The 20089-nt window shown below is 35.6% G+C and overlaps 1 protein-coding gene across 16 annotated transcripts in view; it reads left to right on the top strand.

Annotated features, from left to right (window-relative positions):
- The window catches only part of ALMS1 (ALMS1 centrosome and basal body associated protein), a 260107-nt gene that overhangs the window by 21507 nt on the left and 218511 nt on the right, over positions 1-20089 (top strand). For 15 of the 16 annotated variants that reach the window (XR_004521725.2, XR_004521724.2, XR_004521726.2 and 12 more), the window contains exons 2-4: positions 13021-13216; positions 16594-16711; positions 17848-19996. The exons of the other annotated variant lie outside the window; for it this stretch is intronic. Coding sequence is in view for 12 of the 15 variants with exons in the window: in XM_073791243.1 (XP_073647344.1) it covers positions 13021-13216; positions 16594-16711; positions 17848-19996 (2463 nt within the window). In the remaining 3 variants the exon portion in view is untranslated. The remainder of the gene's footprint in view (positions 1-13020; positions 13217-16593; positions 16712-17847; positions 19997-20089) is intronic. 16 annotated transcript variants of the gene reach the window in all.

Genomic DNA, 20089 nt, shown 5'->3' with positions numbered 1-20089 from the left:
TCTGGTCCTTGGCTTTTCTGTGTTGGCAGGTTTTTGATTACTGATTGAATCTCCTTGCTAGTTATATGTTTGTTCAGATTTTCTATTTTTTCATGATTCAGTCTTGGTAGGTTGTGTCTTTCTAGGGATTTATGTATGTCTTCTTGGCTATCCAATTTGTTGGTATACAGTTGTTCATAGTATTTATTCTCTTATAATCCTTGTTTCTGTGGCATTGGTTGTAATATTCCCTCTTTCATTTCTGATTTTATTATTTGAGTCTTCTTTTTTTCCTTAGTCAGTCTGGCTAAGAGGTTGTCAATATTGTTGATCTTCTGAAAAATACACTTTTAGTTTCATGATTTTTTTTTTTCTGTTGACTATTTCATTTATCTGTGCTCTAATCTTTGTTATTTCCTTCCTTCTGCCTGCTTTAGGTTTAGTTCTTCTTTTAGTTCCTTGAGGTACAAGTTAGATTGCTTACTTGAGATCTTGCCTTTTTTTTAATATATACATTTACGGCTATAAACTTCCTTCTTAGTACTTCTTTCGCTGCGTCCATAAGTTTTTTGGCATTTCGCGTTTTCATCTGTGTCCAGGTATTTTCTAATTTCCTTTGTGACTTCTTGTTTGACCCATTGGTTTTGTAAGACACGTGTTTAATTTCCACATATTGTAAAATTTCCAGTTTTTCTTGTGCTATTTGTTTCTAGTTTCATTCCATTGTGATTGGAAAAGATACTGTGTATTATGATTTCAGTCTTCTTGAATTTATTAAGACTTGCTTTGTGGCTAGACATGTGTTCTATCCTGTAGAATGTTGCATGTGTACTTGAGAAAATGTGTTCTGCTGTTGTTGGGTGGAGTGTTCTGTGTATATGTTATGTCTGATTGGTCTGTAGTGCTGTTCAATTTCTATATTTCCTTATTCTTCTGTATGGTTGTTCTGTTCATTATTGAAAGTGGGTGTTGAAGCCTCTTATGTTGCTGTGTATTTCTCTCTTCAATTCTTTCAACATCTGCCTCATTAATTTAGGAGCTCTGAGGTTTGGTGCATAAATACTTAACAAATCTTGGTGAATTGACCCCTTTTTAAAAAAATAAAATTTATTTATTTATGGCTGCATTGGGTCCTTGTTGCTTTGTGTGGGTTTTCTCTAGTTGCGGGCTTCTCATTGCAGTTGCTTCTATTGTTGCAGAGTATGGGCTGTAAGCGTGTGGGCTTCCGTAGTTGTGGTATGCGGGCTTCAGTAGTTGTGGCTCGTAGGCTCTAGGGTGCAGGCTCAATAGTTGTGGCTCATGGGCTTAGTTGCTCCGCGGCATGTGGGATCTTCCCGGACCAGGGCTCGAACCTGTGTTCCCTGCATTGGCAGGCAGATTCTTAACCACTGCACAACCAGGGAAGCCCTGAATTGACCCTTTTATCATTATATGATATTTTTCTTCGTCTCTTGTAACGGTTTTTGACTCAAAGTCTATTTTGTCTGAAACTAATATAGCCACTCCTGTGCTCTTTTGGTTACTATTTGCATGAAATCTCTTTTTTCATCCTTTTACTTGGAATCGATATGTATCCTTATATCTAAAATGTTTCTTTGATAGACAACATGTAGTTGGAAGACTACTAAAGACCAGTATTTCTTTTTTTAAATATTTATTTATTTATTTTGGCTGCACTGGGTCTTAGTTGTGGCACACAGGATTTTCGTTGTGGCACATGGGATCTTTAGTTGTGGCATGCATGCAGGATCTATATCCCCGACCAGGGATCGAACCCGGGCCCCCTGCATTGGGAGCGCAGAGTCTTAGCCACTGGGCCACCAGGGAAGACCCAGACTGCTAACTTGTAATATTAAAAAATGACTCAGGGAAAGACTCTGAAACTGTTTATTTATACCAAAAGACATTTAATCTCAGATCAGAGAGTTGCTGATGACACCTGCTTAGTTTTGAAGCATTATTCTTAAGAATTCTCTTTCAAGTATTTGGGTTATACCACTATCCAGAGGCAACTGGGAAAACTGATCAAACATGTGGGAATTATTAGAAATTAATTTCCTTAATGAAGTCTATAAACCATCAAGTAGGTAATAAAAGTAAGTTCAGGGAAATGTATTTTTTAATAAGAACTTTTAATATTTAATTTTAACTTTTGGGGTTTTTTTTTAGCTGATAAAATTGAGAGTGTTCTTTTTTCTCACACGTTGGGTTAGTTGTCAAAGTGCTGGTTTCTTAATATTGTATCATTAGTGTTCTACAAATATCCTAATGAATCAAACTCTCTTATTGTAAGCTAATGTGAATCAGCAATTTTCAAAGGCAACACCCTGTGCTCTACACCCAGTATTATTTAGTTGCAGTGAATAACCATTTTGAACATTCATTTTGGCATTCTTTCCTCGAGGGCTCAAAGAAGACTGACTGTGCCAAAACATTGGCTGCATTGTTATTTATTTAGGGATTTCAAATTGCCAAAATGAATTTGCAAAATGCCTTTCTTTGTTTTCTGTTCTTTATCCCTTAAAAAATGCCATTGAAGCAAGGTGGGTGTGCCCCATGGTGTTCTACCTTTTGAGAAAAACCTCTTGGAAGAGTTGATACCATAGAAATCTCTTTAGTTGAATAGATTTTAAGTTAAGCTTGCCTTTCTATGGTCAAAAGCACATTGTTGTAAGCGCTCTGTAAAAATGTTTTGTTAGTGTAGTAACTTTTAATTCTGGGGGGAAAAAATCTTAATGACCTTGAGTTTCCTTCAGAGGCTCTTTCACATTTTTGGTTGTGTTAGCATTCATCTTTTCTTGACTCATAACTGCCTGTTTTACTTTTAATAACCTCTTCTTTTTTTATGGACATTGTGTCTTTTTAAAAAGTCTCTTTAAGGGTCTGAGATATTCTCATTTTAAAGTCTTTTGAAAGTATAGTTTGTAATCTCATTTTTAGCAGGAGTGTTATTTTGTTTTCTCTTTTGGTGCATCCTTCTCTACCTGGTGTTTTTTTTGGTTGTCTCTGCCTTGCCCCTTGTGGTTCCTTCTTTATAAGGAAGGTTTATATTGGAAGCTTTGGGTTCTTACTCTCCAGGAATATTGGGGAAAATCTCAATAACCAGTACCTGAACCAGCAGGTGAGTTGACTGAGGTCACTTTTGTTTGATAACCTCTGATCTTTTCCATGTGCATTGCTTCAGCCTTGGGCAGTAGTCACAGCTTTTATTGCCTTCTTTCACAGAAGGGAGAGCCCTGCTTCAACTCCTGATTTCACAGAATGAGCCTAACTTTGTCCCCACTTTCCATGCTATAAGATGATTTTAGTTCCTATTATTAGAGTTAATTTCTTAGGTGTCTCAAATAGTAAGATTGTAAAATAGATAACTTGCTTGTTTCTGCTTGCTTCTTTTACTGCTACAAATATAGGAGGTTAAAGAACTGCTGTGGTTTGTTGGAATATGTTGAGTCCTTACTGGGTAACCTTAAATCCCTGTTTCCTTATTTTTAAGTGAAGATAATTTGGACAGTGGTTGTGAAGCCCAAATGTTACTATATTTGTGAAAGTGCTTTATAAACAGAGAAACATAATCTAAATGTTAGACTTTATTATTGTTTAGTCATAAGGATTGTGTTATTATTCTATTTAAATCTTTTGATCTTCAGGTTGTTCCATTGACCTGTCATGTATGGCAACAGCCATTATATCAAAACAATAGTGGAACACAGATTTCTGATACTAATACGGTCTCTTTGGAAAAAACAGCTCAGTGGTGTTCTGGGGATGATCTGGTATGTCTTGCATAACTGGCAAACTATCTTTTGGTAAGCAGCATGAGAAATTCTGATTTAGCTATGAAGAATGGAAAGAGGTGAATTACTTTAATATTCCATTTTTCTAATAGATCTTTGGCAGCCTTAATTATGTAGAACAGCGTTTACTTTTTTTTTTTGGTCTCAGGACTCCTTCACATTCTTCAAAAGTATTTTAAAGAGCTTTTGTTTATAAGGGTTATCTGTATCAATATTTAGCTTACAAAAAAATTAAAACATTTAAAAAATATTTACTTAGAAATAACAAACTCATTACATATTAACATACAAATATATTTTTAAATGAAAAATGGCTATTTTCCAAAACAAAAAAAATTAGTTGAAAGGGTGGCATTGTTTTACAGTTTTGCATAGCTCTTTAATGTCAGGCTTACTAGAAGACAGTTGGTGTATTAGGCAGGGTTCTCCAGAAAAATAGAACCAATAGGAAACATATACGTATGTAAATAGGTAAATACAAATATATATATATATATATATATATGTAAAATAAGGAATTGGTTCATGTGATTATAGAGGCTGAGAATTCCCAAGATCTGTCCTGGGGATCCAGGAGAGCTGACAGTATAGTTCCAGTCTGAAACTGAAGGCCCGAGAACCAGGAGCTGACTGATGGTGTATGTTCTAGCCCAAGTCTAGAGGTCCGAGGACCAGGTGAGCTGATGGTGTAAGTTCCACTCCAGGTCCAAGTCCGAAGCAGAAGACTGATGTCCCAGCTTGAAGACCATCAGGCAGAGAGAGCGAATTATCTTTTGCTCAGCCTTTTGTTCTATTCAGGCCTTTAATGGCTTGGATGAGGCCTGCCCACCTTAAGAAGGGCAGTGTCCTTTACTAAGTCTGTGGATCAGATGTTAATCTCATCCAGACACACCCTCACAGACACACCCAGATGTTTAACCAAATACTTGGCACAGCCAAGTTGACACATAAAGTTAACCATCATAACTGAATTCCCAGATCTGCTTCTGCATTTAGTCCATTGGGATATATTGTTTTGGTTGAATTATGTGAAGAAAATCTGACCTTACATAGATATGTAGTTAGAAAAGGGAGGCCCACTTAACTTCCCTGAAAGGGTGTCAGTGACCCCCAGGGATCTTTGGACCATACTTTGGGAACCACTGATCTAGAGCATAGTAATAAACTTAGAAGAAATGGAAAAAATTGTGAGCAGATAGGAAAAAGCCTCATATATGTTTGTTGGAGAAAAAAATGCATCCTTACTCATAATGATTATTTAAGGTTGATTATCTAATAACTTGGGTATCAGATTTCTTCTAGTACCTTCAATTTCCCCTAAATTGCATTTATTATCCATTAAATGCAAGGTATGGAGGAAGGAGATTTACTGTTGCCAAGTGAAAAGGGTTAAGAGAAACCCTGACCAGAAAAAGCATGGTACTCTGTGATCATTAAATGGAAGGGGGATTGTTATGGGTTGAATTGTGTGCCCCAAAATGATGTGTTGAAGTCCCAATCTGCAGCACCTCAGAATGTGACCTTATTTGGAAATATAGTGATGGAAGATAGAACTATTTAAATTAAGAAGAGATCATACTGGATTTAGGGTGGGCCCTTAATCCAATATGACTGGTGTCCTTGTAAGAGAGAGACACACAGGAAGAGGTCTGCTCTATGAAGACAGAGGCAGAGATGGAGTTATGCTGCCATAAGCCAAGAAATGCCTGGGGCTTCGAGAAAGAGGAAGAGGTAAGAAGGATCCTCCCCTAGAGGCTTTGGATGGAGCATGGCCCTGCCAACACCTTGATTTCAGACTTGTAGCCTCCAGAACTGTGAGAGAATAAATTTCTGTTGTTTTAAGCCCTCCACTTTGTGTAAGTTCATTATGGCAGCTTTAGGAAACGAATACAGAGGTATATTCCTAAGTAGTTTAATATTCTCTGAGGGCATGTTTATGGTAGAGCACAGTCCAAAAATGGATATCTTGCCTTTTTTTGGTCCTTGTTTTATAAAATATAAACTGTGGATAGATCCTGTAGCTCTTCATTTCTGCCTTTATGCCTGTGTTCCTCAGAAGAACTGGAGGATTATACCACTTCCTAATTCTCTCCCCTCTTTTCTCCTTCTGGTTATTCTGCTCATTCATCCTTGTTGCTGTCATCCAAATTAACTTTTTTTTATTCATTGAAAACTATAGCCCTTGCTACACTGTCGTCTTTTAGTTTCTTTCACTTCAGCTTACATTACCCATCCAAGGTCTGAAACTCTTGGATCTTTGATCTAATGTGCAGAGATTTTTTTCCTTCACTCCTCCCAACCTTCTCCTATCCCTGCTTACCCCATGGTCACAGTCTAGACCTTATCAGCTCCAGCAACTTGAGTACAAATGTCTCATCCTTTCTTCCCTCCAGCTACTGCCCCATTTAATGTTTCTGCTCCCTGTTAAGTGAAATTTTCAAGAGTTTTTGGTCTCTATTTTCTGATACCTTATCCTCATGTTTTAAAAAGTCAGGTTTATTGAGGTATAATTTAAATACAGCAAAATTAACTCTTTCAGGTGTGCAGTTTGATGAGCTTTGACAAATACATACAGTTATATAACTACTACACATTTGACTGCCATCACTCCCAAAAAGTTTCCTTGTACCCCTTTGTAGTCAGTCATCTCCCCCATGCTTAGTCCCTGGCAACCGCTAATCTCATTTCTGTCTATAGTTTTGCCTTTCAGAATTGTAGTGTGTAGATTTTTTAAAAAATAATTAATTTATTTTTGGCTGCATTGGGTCTTTGTTGCTGCACGCGGGCTTTCTCTAGTTGTGGCAAGTGGGGGCTACTCTTCTATGCAGTGCGCAGGCTTCTCTTTGCAGTGGCTTCTCTTGTTGCGGAGCCTGGGCTCTAGGTGTGTGGGCTTCAGTAGTTGTGGCACGCGGGCTCAGTAGTTGTGGCTCACGGGCTCCAGAGCACAGGCTTGGTAGTTGTGGCGCATGGGCTTTGTTGCTCTGTGACATGTGGAATCTTCCCAGACCAGGGCTCAAACCCGTGCCCACTGCAGTGGCAGGCGGATTCTTAACCACTGCACCACCAGGGAAGTCCCATGTGTAGATTTTTGAATCTGACTTCTTTCACTTGGCACATGCTTTTGAGGTTCATCCATGTTGTTGCATAAATCAGTGGCTCTTTAAAATTTATTTCTGAGTAGTATTCCACTTATGTACAGGTTTTCAGGTAGACAGCTGGTTTCATTTCTCTTGGGTAAATACCTAGGAATGGGATTGCTGGCTGATATGGTAACTGTACGTTTAACATTATAAGAAAGTGCCAAACTGTTTTCCGAAGTGCCTGTACCATTTTGCATTCCCCACGATGTATAGGAGTTCTAGTTGCTTTGCATCCTTGCCAGCTCTTGGTATTGTCAGGTTTTTTTGTTTTTGTTTTAAAATTTTTAGTCATTCTAGGTATGTTGTGGTGTCTCATTGTGTGTTTTTTTAAAAATTTTATTTATTTGTTTATGGCTGTGTATGGTTCTTTGTTTCTGTGCAAGGGCTTTCTCTAGTTGTGGCAAGAGGGGGCCACTCCTCACCGCGGTGCGCAGGCCTCTCACTATTGCGGCCTCTCCCGTTGCGGAGCACAGGCTCCAGACGCACAGGCTCAGTAATTGTGGCTCACGGGGCTAGCCGCTCCGCGGCATACGGGATCCTCCCAGACCAGGGCTCGAACCCGTGTCCCCTGCATCGGCAGGCAGACTCTCAACCACTGTGCCACCAGGGAAGCCCTCATTGTGGTTTTAATATGCATTTTCCTAATGATAATGTGCATCTTTTTGTGTGCTTATTTGCCATCCATGTTTCCTCTTAATGAAGGGGTTGGTTTAAATCTCTTCCCCATTTTTTATGGGTGATTTGTTCCATTTGTTGAGTTTTGAGAGTTCTTTATATATTCTAGATGTAAGTCCTTTATATGTTTTGCAAATATTTTCTCCCAGTCTGTGGTTTTCCTTTCAATTGTTCTATTTGTTTTTTGAAGAGTAGAAGTTTTAATTTTGATGAAGTTGAAGTTGGTTTATTGATTTTTTTTTTTTATGGTTTTTACTTCTTATGTCTAACCTGGTAAATTTTGACCTAATCCTAGATCACAAAAATTTTCTCCTATATTTTTTTCTAGAACAGGATTTCTCAGCCTTGGTGCTTTTGATATTTGGGCTAGATAATTCTTTATTTTACAGGACTGTCCTGTGTATTGTAAGATGTTTAGCAGCATCCTTGGCCTCTTCCCACTAGATATCAGTAATACTGCCCCATGTTTGTAAATGTCAAAATGTCTCCAAACATTGCCATATGTATCATGGTTGAGGGGAGAGGAGGGTGTCAAAATCTTGCCCAGTTGAGAATGAGTTTTTGAAGTTTTATAGTTTTAAGTTTCACATTTATATCTAAATCTGTTTTGAGTTGGTTTTTGATTATGGTGTGAAGTAGGGGTCCAGCTTCATTTTCTTACATACGCATATCTAATTGTTATTCCAACACCATTTGCTGAAAATACTCCCTTTTCCCTTGGCATCTTTGTGTGGGTCTATTTCTGGACTCTCTATTCCATTGATTTATATCTCTATCATCATGCTAATACTGTGCTCTTAATTACTGTACTGTCTTGAAATCAGATAGTGTGAGTTCTCCCACTTTGTTTTTCTTTTTAAAAATGGTTTTGTTTATGCTAGATTCTTTGAATTTCCATATAAATTTTAGAATCAGTTTGTCAATTTCTATTTAAAAAGTCTGCTGGAATTTTGATTAAAATTGCCTTGAGTCTGTAAATCAATTTGAAGGGAATTGACATCTTAACAATATTGAGTTCTCTAATCCATAGACACAACAGTTCTTATAGTTTTATTTAGATTTAATTAGATTGCTAATTTCTTCATCAGTGTTTTGTTGCCTTCAGTGTACCAAACTTAACACATGTTTGTATTAGACTTACTGAAATGTTAAAAAAATTGCAATTCCTACTGTTCATCACAATTATATAGGAATATAATTGACTTTCAATATTGACCTTGTATCCTATGACCTTGCTAATCTCATTTACTAGTTCTAGTATAGTTCTTTTGTAGATTCTTTAGGACTTTTTAATGTATAGACAATCATATCCATTGTATTTTTTTTTCCTTTTTCCTTTTTGATATATATGCCTTATCTGCTGGCTGGGATCTACTTATTCTTCTACTTGATCTTCTTGTGTTCTGTCCTCACTTCTGTGAAAGCAAGTGTCACCAACAAATTTGTGTAGCTGAATACAGTAAGCACTTTTCTGTCCTCATCTTAGATGCAATAAATAGCATTTCATGTTCTTAACCAATGCTTAACTTCTTAAAATTATTTCCTTTCTCGGCTTCTCCTGGTTTTCTTTCTACTCCTCTGGCTATTCTTTCTCATCCCCTGTTAAACCTTAAAATCAGAGGTTGCAAGCTGTGGGCCTGCATATGGCTCAAATGTGGTTTGCAGAAAAAAAATTGGGGGGGCACAGTGTTTTAAAAATTTTTAAACAGAATACTTTAAAGTGTGCATGCAGTGCATAGTTGGCCACAGGTCCCATTACTCTCTAATATCAGGCAGGTTTACTCATTTCTTTTACCTCCCTGTACCTCATTTCTTTTACCTCCCTGTAAAAACACATTTGAGTTTTTAACTTCTGTTTGAAATGTTGGAATGTTTTGGTTCTTGTCTAGATCTAGGGCTTTAAATATGCCTGTGTACTTAAAAATCCCAAGTTTGTATCTCCAACCTTTACTTCTCCCTCAAAATTTGTTTGTATTTATTCTGTTGTTTATTTGTCATCCCTCTTCACATCTGTCAAAAAATATTTAGAGATTTGAGGCCCTTTTTATATTGGTTAAAAAGGTATAACACTCAGAATCATAGCAGCAAAATAAGCAGAAAGAAAAGAATGGTCAACAAATTTTTTTAAATTTTATTTTATGAGGGGAAATTATAAGAGCATGTTTACATGGAGAGAGGAATGATTCAGTAGAAAGGGAAAATGCATGAAGGAAAATGGGAGAATCACATATAGGAAAGAAATCATTGAAAAAAAATGGAATGAGATGGGAAGGTCTTTGATAGGTAGTAAGACTTTTTTTAAATCACAAGATGAAAAGCTGGGTTAGGTAATGGGGTTGTAGATCTTGTGCTAGGAAGATAAGGAAGGTCCACCTCCTGTTCTTCACTTACTAAAGTAGGAAATGAGGTCATCAGTTGAAAAATGAGGAAGGAGGGTTCAGTAGTTCTGAGGAGAGAAAGTATAAAGTAATCATTTTAGCCAATCAACTTACCCGGAAAATAGAGTAGAATTTCCAGGCAAGGCTGAGTGCCCTTGAGGTTTAATGTCATCAGTCTAAAGGAAAACCAGTGTAGGTGTGTGCTTTCTTCAGCAGTGTGCTACTGCTTGGATTAAGGCAAGCAGAAGGTTCAACCAGAACTGAGCTTTTGCCAGGCAAATAGGATAGTCGGGGAAAAGGGTAAGAAAGAAGAGATGTTTGCAAGGTAGTGATTATAAGGATGATTATGAACTCTCAGAGTGGTAAAGAGGGAAATACAAGTAAGAAAGGAATTATGAAAAGTGTAAATGTGACAGGTTAGTTGTCTTCAGAAGGTTACAAAATTATTGCAGTTGAGGAGCTAGAGTTAAGTAAGTGATCTGTGGAGGTCAAAGGATGGGCAGGAGAACACATGGATATGTCTCTCATCAGTAGTGAGGAATAAACTATGGGATGAGGCTCAAACCCCGGTCAAAGGGGCTAAGAGATGAGTTGGGGACCCGAGATTTTGCTATAATGAGAGTCACAAGATGACTGGAATTCCCTTGCTTTAAAACCTGTTCATTTGGCCCACTATCCCCTATTGAATAGAGTGCTCTCAAAAGAAAAAAATTAAAATAATCATTCTCGTATTCCTTTTATTTTCAAGTATTAAAAATGTAAAAAGCATGTTTCCAGTAGTAATGTTCGATGTTAAGGATTTGACTGATTTATCTGACATAGATGGGATTGGTATATTTTGGAATGTGAAAGGTCTATAATCCCATAAGCCATAGATGAGTAGTGTTAATATTTTAGAATATTCACTCCAATATTTTTCTCTATACCTATTTATATAACTGATATTAGGTAGTGGATAGTTGTGTATCTTTTTTTTTTTTTAACTTACTGTAAGAGCATTTGGTTGGTGAATTTTAAATACTGGAAATAATCCTTTAAAGAAAAAAGTCTTGTTGAAATTGTGAAATCTTTCTAAATTGTAGTACAACATATTTTTATGGGTGGGTCATTTGGGAATGAAAACAATATATATTCTCTTAAAAAAATTTGAGTTGATTAAGGAAGGAGAGTAATAGACTACAAAATAATGAAAATCAGTACATTATATATCTAAGCATGTTGATTGCCGTCAATATAATGTCTCATCTTTTTATTTAAACAAATAAATGTAAATCAAGTGAATTCATTATTTAACAAAAAATTTTACGTAAATAATGAAAAACTGCAAGTAGAAGAAACATGGCAAAGAGAAAAACAAATAATTAAGTTAGAAAACAGAATTGTTAAATTCAAGACAAAATATATACATTCCTAGCAAATCCAGTCAAGAAAAAGAAAAACACCTTAATAAAATAGACTTAATACAAACCTATCAAAGCTTATAGAGTTGGATTAGAACTAGGAAGAAATCAAGAATGTTATAATAGTACCAGCTATCAAAAAGGTTTCTGGATCTAATGGATTCACTGATGAAATCTTTTATATTTTTAAGGAAAATCAAATTTCCTTGTATTAAAAAAATATAGAACAAGGTTAGAAAACAAAAGAAGCATTCTAAAATACTGATTAATCTAATGAGTGAAAATGTAAAAGACTGTGCTAGCAAATATGATTAAGGTCTAATCTACTACTACCAAGTAAGAAATGTGAAGTTGTTGCAATATGAAGAAATTTATTGCTGTATTTTAACAGATGTAATTGGGGAAAAAAAGATGCTATAATGCAGTTTGATCAAATTTAGTGCTCATTCCTAATAAAATTAATTTAAAATGAAAATAAAAGAATAATAGCATGATAGGACGAATATTCTTTTTTTTTTTTTTGTGGTACACGGGCCCCTTTCACTGTTGTGGCCTCTCCCGTTGCACACGCTCCATTTGCGCAGGCTCAGCGGCCATGGCTCACGGGCCCAGCCGCTCCGCGTCATGTGGCATCCTCCCAGACCGGGGCACGAACCCGTGTTCCCTGTATCGGCAGGCAGACTCTCAACCACTGCGCCACCAGGGAAGCCCAGGACGAATATTCTTAATTATTAACTAATACCAAATTTAAAAAGAAAATGTGTTTAAAAACTGCTTACCGTTAGTATTTAATTCAACTTTATTTCAACATTGCTACCTAGTGTGGTCTGTGGATTGGTGCCAGGCCATGAATTGCTTGTTACTGTCAAGAGATAAGTACAAGAATTAAGAAGTGTTTAGAAACTTTTATAGCAATTTGATGTTTTTTAGAACTAGAAATCAGATACTTAGACTTGTGTTTTGTATTTTGGGCTTATATATCTTTTCAATTTCATTTTCCTAGTTATTTTTACTAGTTTTTAAAATTAGTTTATTATTTTTTTTTACTTGTTACCTGTTAATTTTTATTAGTATTTTAATAAAATGTCAGTCTGTAATGAATAGGAAGTAGGAAAAACTGATCCTTCCTATAGATACTTTGAGAAACATTTTTCTGAATCATGCCACTAATATAAGAGTAAATATTTGAAAGAGACAAGTGAACCACTCACTACGCATGAACCATATGATGTTTTGCACTGAGAAGTCCGCTAGAAACTAGTATAGCAAGTAAGAATTCAGTAAAGTGGTCACATGTAGAGAATATCGTAGCTTTAGTTTTGGAATCTTTTTTTCAGTTTTATTATTATCACATTGTAAGATTTCATCATGAAGAACCAAATTTATTGTTTTAATGATGAGAAGTAACTATTAAAGAATAGCAGAAATGCCAGTGATTCAACATGTTGAAAGATGGGTAATAATGGGAAAAGATCAAAAATGTTATCAATATTGTGAAAAACACAGAACAGCTTTACTTTTTACAAATTTTGATGAGAATGTTGTGAAATAGGAAGCTGTATCCTACGTGAAGGGACGTTTTAATCTAAATGTTAATATGTATGGTAACTCAGTTAATGATTTAGCATATTTTCCTTCAAAATTATTGTTTTAGAGAACAGAATCTTGGCATTATCTTCCTCAAGAAATGGACTCTTCCCACACCTTGGATACAACCCAGACCAGGTTTAATGTGAGAGAGAAAGGGACTGAAGTGACAGACTTCCCCTCTCTGGAGGAAGGTATATTGACCCAATCAGAAAATCAAGTAAAGGAGTCGAACAGAGATCTCTTATGTTCGCCATTGCTAGGTAATGCCTCTTTATTTTTAACTAGTAGTAATACCTCACATTTGTAAAATACTTATGGGGGAGTGCAAATCTTGCGTCTAAATCCTTTCTTGAGCTGAGGAGCTCTGTAGAACTGTACTCAAAGGTAGTAGCTTATTTCTCGTTTTCCACACTGGCCAGCCCGCCTAGTTATATTTAAATGTGCAGTTGCTCCTCATTTTATCTCCCCTTGTTGTTCTCAGAAGGGAAAAAAGTGGTAACTTCCTCTAGTGGGTATGCCTCCTTAGTCCTGAATTTGTAAACATATATGTAAACCATATATTTATCCTTTGACTACTTCTCTCAGCAGTGGAGGCTCCATGATGTATAAAAAACAAACAAAAAACAAATGTTCATGCTTAAGCTCATTAGATTCTTAAAATTAGTTAAGACATATATTATTATCCTAAGTTTTCAGACCCAGACATTGAGATAAAGAGGTTAAATGACTTGTCTGAGGTAGAGCTTCCTGCTTTCCTCTGTTTAATGTGGAACTGATTTATTAGCTCTTTACAAAAGATGAACTTTAAGTACTTTTCAAATCATCAAGGTAGGAGGTAGAATTGTATTATCATTACTTTGGATTGTTGCACATATATAAGAATGCTTAGCCAATATGGTAATTTCAGTTTTTTCATTCCTAAATCATAATTCAGACAAATATTCTTTGGTTTTTCCTTCCGTTTTCTTCAGATTTTTATTTTCAAAAATTGAAGAAAATGCCACAACCACATATTTTACAATTAACTTTTGTCAAGGGAGTGGGATTCAACCATGGAGTTGTCGTATCAGTTTTGTAGAGGAGCAAGAATTAGGAATTAATTCAACAAGTTCCTTTCAAATACAAGCAAATACTATCCAAGTAAAAATACTAGTGCCAGTATATTCAGTGATGTAGATCATCAAAGTCAATTTTAGTTTTATATTTTAAGAAAGATGTTAACATTAGAGTTCCCTTGTGGGAGGAGATTACTATGATAGTAGATGAAAGGGAAGACTTTGCTATGATCAGGTATTTGAAGGGCTGTCATGCTAAAGAGGAAGCAATGTATTTTTCATTTATTCATTTATTTAACAAATATCTAAGTGCCTATTGTGTGTTGGATGCTAGGGATATATAGATGAAAGCTACTTCTTCTTTTGGGAAGACAATACAGTAAAAGGAAAATAATAGTACCATGGGATGAGTTGGATAGTGGTTTAGAGCAGGAGTCTGCAAACTACTAGCCATAGTCTAAGGCCTGATTTTGTGAGCTAGAAAAGGTTTTAGCATTTTTAAAGGATTGTAAAAAGAAAAGAAGTATATAGGATAGAGATACCATGTGTGATCAACAAAGCGTAAAATATTTACTAGCTGACCTTTTATAGAAAATGTTTGCTAATTCCTATTCTAGAGGTTAAAATGAGACTACGTAGCTTATAGGGAGGCTGTTTTCAACTTGATACAAGAAAGAACTTTCTAATAGAGCCATTTAATACTGGAAAGGCTGTATAACAAAAAAAAGTGAGCATTATGTCATAGCAAAATGTCAAGCGAAGTTCTCTAATAGGATAGTTTCAGCATTGGGTTGGAGATTGTGCTACATGGCTTCTAATGTATTTTCTAATGTAAAGTTTTATAACTCCAGCTTCTCATTTACTATAGATAAAGTAGAACATTTTAATTATTAGATCCCAGGATCTGATGGCCAGAGGAAATTTCATCATTGCTTTTTTGTTATGCTTGAATCCAGTCATTGTAGGGTGTACCTCACCAATGGCAAATGTCATGATGATGACTGGTGCCAGAACAGTTAGGTATCTCAAAAAAGAGTGATCCAGGCCATCAGTAATTGCCAAAATGTGAGGAAATGTGGGGTCTTTGTTAAAAAATCTTCATGATTCTTAGAGGGGTAAAGATTTCTGTTATGAAGGTTTAAGACTGAGTCTGTAGCCAAAGAGGAACCATACCGATTAGTCCTTGGTGGTAAAGGTTATCGTTATCTTTCAGTTTCTTATTTTTAATTAATCCATTCAGTAAATAAATAATTGTATTTTGAGTGCCTACTAAATGTAGCTGGTACTTTGCTAGGCACTGAGGGTACAGCTGTGAATAATGCAGACATGGAGTTGATAACCTAGGTGGGAAGCAGACAGACCAAAGATTAAAACAAGAGTGTGACAGTTATGATAGGGAAGGTATGCAGTATTATTAGAGGCATTCTGAAATCAAGAAAGTATACTGTAGCAACAGTATTGCCTTTATATTGAAAGAACAATTCAGTTTTAGCAAAACATCACCAATCTATTTAAATTAATATGAAATAGAATGCTGTTGGTTTTATAGTTTTGTTTCTATTAATATTTTTTTGTTTTATAGTTGTAGAAATACTATAAGGAATAAGGAGTTTATACCTAGTTGTACATATTTAAGGACATTATAATAAACCTTATTTAAGGTGGCATTCAGGAATTCAGAAGAACTTTTTTTCCTTTATATTAGCAATTCTCAAACTTCTTGTTCACAGAATTTCCTTGACACACTTTAAAGTTACTGAGAACTTTTGTTGATGTGGATTATTGATATTTTCCCATATTAGAAATTATTAAAACTGAGAAATTTAAAAAATATTTATCAACTCATTAAAAAGTAACAACTCCATTGCATGTTAACATAAATTATCTAGTTTTTTAGAAAAATAACTATTTTCCAAACCAAAAATGTTTAGAAGACTAGCGTTGTTTTACTTAAAAAAGAAAAAACTGTAATGTCTGACTTAATAGAAGACAGGTGGCTTCTGCATTCAGGATGTTGCTTTATCATAGGTAATGTAGCTTCTGGAAAATTCCAGTGTATCCTTATGAGAGAGTGAGAGTGAATAAGGCACATGATATGTTAATATTACTTTGAATATAATTTTGACCCCAGGCATCTTCTGAGAGTGTCTTAGGGATGCCTGGGAGTCTGTGGACCACACTTTGATGTAAGATAGGAAGAAACACTCATAATGGTTAGGAGCACTTGCTAAAAAGTAGAGTGTTTAGATTCAGATTGCACTCTGGTACTTAATCTATTTGAATGTGGACAAATTACGTAGTATTCTTTAAGATTTATGATCATGTTTCCTCATCTATAAGATGGGTATAAAAATACCTATACTTCAAGGTTGTTATGAGGATTAAATAAAATATTGTATGTTAAGTGCCTGGATCTTGTCAGGCTATTAATAAATGGTATTTGCTGCTGCTGCTGTTATATTATCATTCTAATGCTTGTAGAAACTTCCAGATGGCAGCATATTTAGGTTCTTTAAAATACTATATAAGCTAAACAATTAATTTTCAGCATTCCCAACATCTTTATATTTGAAACTTTGCAGTCATACAAGACAATTTCGCTTCTCCTGATTTGCCTTTGCTGACATGTTTGACAAAAGATCAAGAGTTTGGGCCTGATTCCTTGTTTCACCAAAGTGAACTAGATTTTGCTCCTCTGAGGTAGGATGATTTATTTTTCTGTTTGCATGTAACCTTTCTACTCTTTCTTTTCTTCTAAGTTGTTACTAATATTAATGACTTCAGGTGAGACTTTGGGTTGGGAGCTAGATATTCTCAGTACACACTCTGAAGATAACAAGGCCCTAAATTAAGGCATGATACATGTTAATTTGGCATAGTAATATGTGTAAAAATGAGCCAGGGGACTTCAGTTTCTTTAAAAATAATTTCTAATGTATTCTAGTATATTAGGCATATTTTAATTTAGAAGGCACACTAATTTTCTTCCTTCTAAATCTTCCCTTTTGCTGCTCATCAGCCCACACCCATTCTGTAAAAAGCATTCATTTCATGGTCACTAGCTTGTTTGGCACTGTCATTTTTGTCAGCCAATATTGAATGAATCTAGCTATCCCTCCTTCATAGGAGGTGCGAATATGAACTAACACGATTTTTCTAATAAACACATCGAAATTAACAGTTACTCCAAATTAATGCCCTTTAGTCATAATGAGAGACAAGTCTGGAATTCTCCAAAGCATATTTGGAATTATCCAAGAATATGTTTTCTTCTTTTAGAAATAAAAAAGAAGCCTTAAATTAAAAAGTATAAATGTTTACAGAGTAAAAACCTCTGCCCTGTGCTATGTATTACTTTAAAATTACTTTTGTGAAAAGTGTTCTATACACAATAGTCAACCAATGCTTAGGTTACTGTTTTGTTTGGGGAGTAGCTCACTTAATTGGTTTTCAAGAGCATAATAAATGAGTAGTAGAAGAATTAATGCAGGTTAAATGAATATTAAATTATGGTAGGTGATAAACTATGCATTTTAAATAGTAAAGTTTGATATTTTCATTTAAAGAATCACTTTTTGGGGCAATATTGTTTTGAGGGAAGCCTGAGAAAATATCAGGGTCATAGGATGGTAGTTTACCTTCTGTTTTAAAAGAATTTGCTTTGTTCAATCATTAGCCACCCTAAAGGAATTTGAAATTAGGACTTTGTTTTTCAATATACTTTCGAATAACCTCGATTTCAGTGACATATCAGTTTTGTATTTTTTCATGTTAGTATTTTAAAAAATAAATGTTTTTAATGTGTTATTTATTTATTTTTAACTGTATATTTTCAGGGGAATTCCTGGTAAGTCTGAAGACACTGAATGGTTTTCTCGACCGTCGGAAGTTAGTGAAGCTTTATTCCAGGCAGCCTCAGAAGTAGCTTCAAACTTAGTTAACAGTTGCTTTAGAGTATCTCAGCACCCACTTATAGGTAGTACAGCTATTGACTCTCAGCGCTCTTTATTAACTCTTGAACAAGGGACTAAAGAAGAGATTGTTTCACCTGATACACTTGAGGATCTGAAAACCCCCAAAGACTCTGATAGTTATGATGCTCTTTATTCATATATGTCATGGAAGACACAAGAAGTTATACAGGAGCCAGAAACCAATTTAGCTGATAAAGATCAAGTTTCTTTTTCAACTGCATCTGATACAAGTGATGAATACATAACTCCTAAAGGAAGTGACAATTTTGATGCTTCTTGTTCATATGTGCAATATGGGAAACAGGAAGCTTTACAACAGTTAGAAAAATATTTAACCAGTAAGGACCATGATTCTTATTCAGATTCATCTGACACAATTGATAAAAATAAAATTCATAAGGAAAGTGACAATTTTAGTGCCCCTTTTTCAGATATGCCATGGAGCAAACAGGGAGCTTCACACCATCCAGAAATATGTCTAATCAGTAAGGACTGTGTTTCTTTTCCACATGAAGTTGCTCCTCGCTTTTATAGTAAAACGCCACATTGTTTTTTGCATTGTTTGTTGGAAAGAGGAGGAAGAGAGGTTCCCTTGACAGCTGATAGTCATTATTTTGAGAGTGTTTATTTAAGGGCTCCTGCTGAGAATGAGATGAAACAAAAGATGGATTCTTTGGAGGGTTATAAAGGAATTGAAGAAGATCTGGGGAAAGAATTATCTCAATGTTTTGAACTAAAGGAGAATAGAAATACTTTAGTATTATCAGAGGTGCATCCCAGATCTTCAGAAATACAATATATTGAGAATGTTGTAGTTACTGATAATTCTGTAGAAGTGTCAGAAGCACATATACTCTCCACGGGGCATGATACCTCTAAGATGGAGGTTTTTGGTGGTCCTCTTCAGACTATTAAATCCAACTCAGATGAGACATCAGAACAGCTGTGTTTTCAAGAAGAAGGAAACCAAAAGCCACCTTCTGCTTTTGGTGGGAAAAATGTTGATGCTACTGAAAATGTAGCCTTTCAGGCAGTTATTGCCTCTATTGAACCTTCTGAGAAAGAGAGTACAGTAAATGAAATCCAAACTGACATCAATAAATCTTTAACAAATGACAGCCAAGAAAATGAACCAAAAAATCCAGATCTTTCCCTATTAAATTATGCTGAAAACTTTTTCTTTGATAAACTTAATCACCCACACTATCAATCTACTCCTGGGGTGTTTGAATCAGCAGCTTCAAAACCATTGTTGTATAAAAAAGATGATGGTGATAGCTCCCTGTACTGGCATCCTAATATAAAATCACTCCCCAGTGCTCCTCAGGAAATATTCATTAAGCCACTTTCTCTTAGTCCAGAGCTTAAGTCGTCATCTTCTTTAAGTGAAAAATCTCTCAGACAGGCTGTTGGTCTTGGCAAGACACAGTCAGCTTTATTTCAGTATGATACAGACAATGAACCATTTCTTCCCATTGGGAAGATAAAGTCTGTTTCTGCTCTTGACCTTGCAGAGAAGTTAGGATCTTCAAACATTATTTATCCAATGAAAGTATGGACTTCAGATTCTTTGGTTTTACAAGATTTAAAGCAGCACACCTTTGAAGAAGTTGCAGATTCCTCAAACTGTATTTTGGGTAAGAATGGAAACTCTAGTAACGTCATTGAAGGTCCATCTGCAGCTGTAGGAAGCAGCTTTTCAGCAAACTTGGTGGCATGTAATGCAAAGTCACAAGGTACTTTGCCAGTGATCAGTGATGCATCATTAATTGCAGTTGGCCAAGAGACATTGCTGAAAGCTGATATAGACCAAGGTGAAATTCCTTGGCCTGTGGGAGCCAAGTCCAGTTTTACTGTCTATACAATTATGCAAAATGACTCCTATTTTGTAGAGGGCCTGCAGGGGAAGGCTGAATCTGACATCTGTACTCTGGATGATGATACTGAATGCTGTAGCCTAGATGAAAATGATGTTGTATGCAGGAAAAGAGTTGTTGAACCACAAAGAGAGGTGAGACAATAAAATGATGGTTGGGGAGAGACATGGTCTTTTCCAGTATTGTTTCAGAAAATGGTATTGTTATTTGTTTTTACTTTTACTCTT

The sequence above is a fragment of the Tursiops truncatus genome, chromosome 14 (assembly GCF_011762595.2).
Source record: "Tursiops truncatus isolate mTurTru1 chromosome 14, mTurTru1.mat.Y, whole genome shotgun sequence".
NCBI lineage: Eukaryota > Metazoa > Chordata > Mammalia > Artiodactyla > Delphinidae > Tursiops > Tursiops truncatus.
Note: the sequence above shows the minus strand (reverse complement) of the source record. Positions and strands in the feature narration are given on the sequence as shown.